General features: G+C 39.9%; 1 protein-coding gene across 1 annotated transcript; it reads right to left on the reverse strand.

Annotated features, from left to right (window-relative positions):
* Nucleotides 1,670-2,382, reverse strand: LOC109823238 (serine/threonine-protein phosphatase 7 long form homolog). Its single transcript, XM_020389523.1, has 4 exons — nt 2,294-2,382; nt 1,967-2,191; nt 1,792-1,879; nt 1,670-1,738 (listed from the first exon to the last, which is right to left on the reverse strand). The coding sequence occupies exons 1-4, from the start codon at nt 2,380-2,382 to the stop codon at nt 1,670-1,672; spliced, it is 471 nt and encodes a 156-aa protein (XP_020245112.1).

Consider the following 6,000-nt stretch of genomic DNA (forward strand, 5'->3'; position numbering starts at 1 on the left):
GGAAAAATTCTGAAAATAGATCACATTTGCTAAATATTTAGCAAAATCGACCATTTTGCTAAATATTTAGCAAAATCGACCTCTTTTTGGCCTGTTGGCCAAAAAGAGGTCGATTTTTAAAAACTTAGCCTGAAAACATACGGGACTACTAGTCCCGTATGTTTTCAATACACTAATTAGAGATTAGAAAACATACGGGACTAGTAGTCCCGTATGTTTTCTGTGAGCTTCTCGTGGCTCAGCAAAATGTACGGGACTAGTAGTCTAGTACATTTTGCAGAGGCTTTTGCCTCAGCAATCAAATATTTTTATTTTGCAGAGGCAATTTTTCTCTGCCCAGCAAAAATACGGGACTACTAGTCCCGTATTTTTGCTAGGCAGAGGCTTTTGCCTCTGCAAAATATACGGGACTATTAGTCCCGTATATTTTGCAGAGGCAACCTGCCTCAACCCAGCAAAAATACGGGACTACTAGTCCCGTATTTTTGCTGGGCAGAGGCAAAACATGCACAAAACATGCATGACCCTCTAGCTGAGCATACAACCCTCTAAAAAATACACATTATCACAACACAATACATTATCACAACACAATACATTATCACAACACAATACATTATCACAAAACAATACATCATCACAACATCACATCCAAAATTCAACCAAAATTCACATCAGCACAAAATAATTCCAACTGCATTAAGTCTAACCATACGATAATATGTAGCTTAAGTAGAATAAATCCAAATGCATCAATAAATCCATACGACAATAATCTACATGGAAAAACTAACAAAGTAAAAATCCACCCCTCCCCCGTTGTCTCGACCTTCGCACCCGCTGAGATCGTCGGCGGCCCTCTTCGTCTTGAGCTTGTATATGCTCGCTCTCCGGTTGTGTGTGGGGCTGTGACGGACCAGCTCGTTATGACGGACCAGCTTGTTGTGACGGGCCAGCTTCATCGTCGTGCGTGCAAGATCTATCACGTCTACGGTGGCGCACATATGTAGTATCTTCAAGATCCACCTGCTCACGACCTTCATGTCGATCCTCATGAGTTTGTTGAAAAGCTCTACGAACTCTCGCCACTATCCTCTGTAATAGCGATACGTCCACAGAATCTCCTATGGCGGTAGTTATACCCTCATTTGCAATCCCCACTACATCGTCCAATGCGTCTATCTACAATTACATAAAAATATTGCTTCATATAAGAAACCAAAAGCTAACATAAAGATTGAAAAATCTATAATAATCTAAAGCAATTTACTTACCCATCGCCTCTCATCTAACCCTCTTGGTACATATCGAGATTGTTGGTTGCGAATCTCGATTTCGTCGACTGGAGGCGCAGTTTGGGTGATTATCCAATGTCGGGTAACCCCCCAATACCATCTTATGTAATCGACTTCCTGCATCAGAGGATAAAGCGGATCGACAATAAGTTGATGCCGATCATTCCACCGAGCTATGTATGATTGATGTGTGCGCTGCCAGTTAATCTGATGTCCACCTTTAGCCGCCTTTCTCTCTATTTTTTCGACCAATTGTGGAGCGTGTTGTGTGAGTCCAAACTGTCTAAACACGCGATCGGGTACGTGCATCTCCACAATTTCGAAACAAATGAGAGGAACTCTGGACCGCCATATGCCGTGTCCCTCCATACAAATCAGCGGTAGACGATGTAGGTAAGGTGCGTATGGCTGCCACTCGAACTGCAAAATAATCCATATATTAACTGTTGTTTGAAATATGTCGATAGCTTTAAACGATTGCAATTCAAATTCATACCTGAAAAATTTTTATTCGGTCGATCTCCCCCCTGTAAAAGTCTAACTGTCTAGCCGGGACCTCATTATAGGCTTTAGTGACATTCCATCTGTAAATTTTATATACGATAGATTTTTGTTCAAAAGTTTAAATGAAAAATAAAATATCAAACGATATTAAATTCGAGGAATTTTACCTGCAGCCTAGTGGAATCTGTCCATCCAACTCTCGGATCTTGCATAATCGCGGTTTCAAAACCAGTCTCTCCCATACCCAAACTTGTAACAATGTCAAACAGCCTTTGAGCTCTTTATTTTGCATTAAAGCAACCTTTGACATTTCTCGATATAGATATGCTAAAACAGCACTACCCCAGGATAATGTCCCACACACGTCAAAGTCTTCGAGAAGTGGTAACCACCTATTGAAAAATGTGGAAGTTAGTCAGATTTTCTAAAAATAGTGAGAAAAAATATCTTCTTATCAAAGTATAAAAGTAATAACAATTTATGACCCGTCTTACCTCAAATGCACTTTATGTTTACTTGAATCGGGAAAAAGAAGCGTCCCGATCATGTGCAAAATATATGCTCTAGCATATTGTTGGATCATGACTTCTGATGCATCGTGTGGCAATGGGTTAGCAAAATTTTCTTTTAGCCATTTCAATCTAATATACCCTCCACGCAAGGACTCCGGTGATAGTCCTAACAAATTATCACATACATCCCGCCAAACATGCCTATCTGTCCCCGTGACACAAGGACCATCAATGCGGAGTCCTAGGATCACTGCTACATCCTGAAGAGTAATAGTTGCCTCCCCAACACGTAGATGAAAGTGTTAGTCTCGGGCCTCCATCTATCCATTAATGCATTAAGCAGTGCCCAGTCGAGTTTCATCTATCGCAATTGTGAGCAAATCAGAAAACCGGCTTGTGACACAAGGGTAATGATGCGAGGATCATCAAGCGGCCAACGCATATGCCCAAGGCTATGATCAATCATAACCAGCTCTTGCCCTCTCTACACAAAAATAAAAACAAATATTAGAATATCACAATAATAAATAATGTGAGTCTAAACTAAATCAATCAAAACATAGAGCCATAGTACCTCTGTAAATGATATACTCTCTGAACGATGGCGTGGCTGATCATAGAGGACTTCATCAGAAACCGGCCCGGGGAGCATCGCGTATATACCTGAACGATGTCAAGATTACCTTATTAGTTTCTACCAAATGTATAAGGCCACAAAAATAAAATTAACAATGTAAATAGAAAATATATTACCAATTAATTGCTATAAACTTGTTCTTGATGGACAACGAGACCTATTATGCCCTAATTGACTTCATGTTCCACATCTAATTCGTGATGCTCCTCCTTCCCGGCCTTGATCCATAGTACCTCTGATGCGCACAGATCGAGGTCTTCCCGCTTGTCTTTTGACTTGAGGTGGTAATAAATATTCCGTATAAGCGGCAGGCCAATAACGAGTATCATCGGGAGGATGAAAACTCTCTTTGTAAGCCTTCCGATAATGATTTGTTGAATACCAAGCTGAGCAATACCGATCATACGGCAATCTAGCGCCACCATCCTGACTGGAACTAGCTGCTAAAACATGTTCACATGGTAGTTTTTGTAATTGTGGTAGGCTACAAGTACAACTACACTCTTGGTCATAGAGATGAACGGTGTAAGTTCCATCACGATCCTTGACCTCCCATTCATTGTCGTTGAATGGTTCAATTCTACATGTTCTTACAGCCACAACCCTTTTCTGCAACATTAACTCGTTTTTTGGAGTGTACTTACTCGTCCAATTTGCACCATCACTCCGTCTCTTTTGGAAGTATGCATTCAATCTATAAAACGTCCTTGCAACTAAGGCACTAATTGGCATAGCACGGGTACCCTTAAGTACACCATTAAAACTTTCAGAACAATTAGTCATCATCATACAATAACGCACCCCACCATCTTTACATAATGCCCATCGATCTTCGTTTTGCGGTTTCAAGTTGTGTTCAATCCAATTGTGTGCTTCAACTAATAGGGCTTTAATTTTTCTTTCTACAATGCTCATATACAAGTGAGTCAGTGGCACACCCGGCTTGCCATAATAAATTTTGTAAATTGACCTCTCCATGTTTTCTCTTAAAATTAGCTCTTATATGCCGCAAGCAGTAATGGTGATGATGTGGTGCACTCCACCCCTCATGCAAGGCTCATGGAATTCCTTTCATTCGATCGGAAATAAAGGTAATAACTCTTGGACTTTGAACAGTCGGAATGTATTTGTAAATACACTGAAAAAACCACTTCCAACTTGATGTATCCTCCACCTCCACGACTGCGAAAGCTATTGGAAATAGTCCACCGTTTGCATCTACACCGGTCGCAACCAAGAGCACTCCTTTGTATTTGCCATATAAATGTGTTCCATCGATGCTTAAGAGCGGACGACAAAACGAGAACCCTTTGATAGCGGGCCCAAATGCCCAAAATACCCGTATGAACCTCTCCACTTCTGGTGAGACCTGCTTAGACACTATCTCATGTTCGGAACCCGGATTATTCCTCTTAATTGCTGCAAGATAATGTGGAAGTTTTTGATAAGATTCTTCCCAATCTCCAAATATTTTAGTCAACGCCTTCCTTCGTGCATCATATGCTTTAGACTTGGATATAGTTATGCCTTTCATAGCACGAACCGTTGTTATTATCTATCCTGGAGTAAGATCAAGTTCCCGCCTAACTTAGGGCATAATTAGCTTCATTATATAAGTGGAAGTCGTTGTCATATGATCATTAGCGATAGTCGGATTGCAACATGTATGAAGTCCGCAATAATTTGAGATCACAAATTGTCCGTTGGATTTTTTCCTAACAGCTGCATTAAGCTTCCATGGGCATTTTAAATTTCTATCGTCTGCAGCACTTGTATAAGTGGCTTGATATTTCTCATTGAAGTAACACTTTACATGGTAGCTAGTTGAGTTGGATTTCACCAGCTTGAATTTGACCCGGTTCCTAATTGCCCATTCACGTATAGCGAAAATTAAGCTTTCCTTATTCTCAAATAGATCTCCTTTTTTGAAAGTGATATCCTCGGGTCGATCGAAATTAGGACCAGGCTCAACTAACTCAGCTTGTGAGTTATTTACCCACTCATCATTTTCAAACTCTTCGGGTAACGGTTCTTCAGACTCTACATAATCGTTGTTTACGCAATATGCATTCATCCAACTTGCATCATCATTGTTCTCTCCAGTTGCGAACTACATACTATCAAGACGTTCCTCCTCAGACTCAACATCTTCACTATCATCATCAGCATCTACATATTCGTCATCTTCTTTTATAGAACCACCAACCGGTAAATCAACTGAAATATCATCATACACGTTGTGAAACATGTAACTTGACGTTACACCTGCGTCATTTTTAAGTGCAAGGCACTTTGAGATAATGAGATTTAACTTTCAAGCATGCGAGAGAACTCTCCGTGAGCATACGAAACTTCGACAACCCCAGACTTTGGAATATTTTCAATGAACAACTCAATTGCGATTTGTTTATCCGCAAGTTGTATCATGTCATTCAATTCTTCATCAGTGGTGATCTCTACCGCAATTGTTCTTTTTTCATTTATTGGACAATTACAAAAGACCTTAATGGCATTTTCGGCATGATTAATTCTGGTAACTCTGTATATTTGCTCCATCATTCCATCGAAATTGCAATTTCTAGACAACATGAACATTTTCCTAGAGCCTCCATCATATATAGGCAAATTATTCATTCCAACACTCAATTTCCCATTGAATAAGCAAATAATCGGAATTCCATTCGCCATTTTAATTGAAGAATTAAAATTTAACGTATACAAATTAGATATTTTACAAATTGATGATCATAATTCATTATTTCCTCTAGATATACCTCTAAATATACATATTAACTAAACAAAATTGGAGAAATTTATGAAAAAAAAATTAAAATTGTTACCTTGTCGAAATCGAATTTCGTTGGCGTCGGAGATCAAGCTCGGCGTCAGATTTGAGGGAGGAGGGGGTGAGTTGGCTTTGGGAGAGAGAGATTGGGTTTGGGAGAGATGGAGATTGGTTTGAGAGAGATGGAGATTGGGTTTGTGTGTGGAATTAGGGTTTGGGAGAGATGGAGATTGGGTTTGGGTGTGAAATTCGGGTTTGGGAGAGATT

Source organism: Asparagus officinalis, chromosome 9 (genome assembly GCF_001876935.1).
Source record: "Asparagus officinalis chromosome 9, Aspof.V1, whole genome shotgun sequence".
NCBI classification, from domain to species: domain Eukaryota; kingdom Viridiplantae; phylum Streptophyta; class Magnoliopsida; order Asparagales; family Asparagaceae; genus Asparagus; species Asparagus officinalis.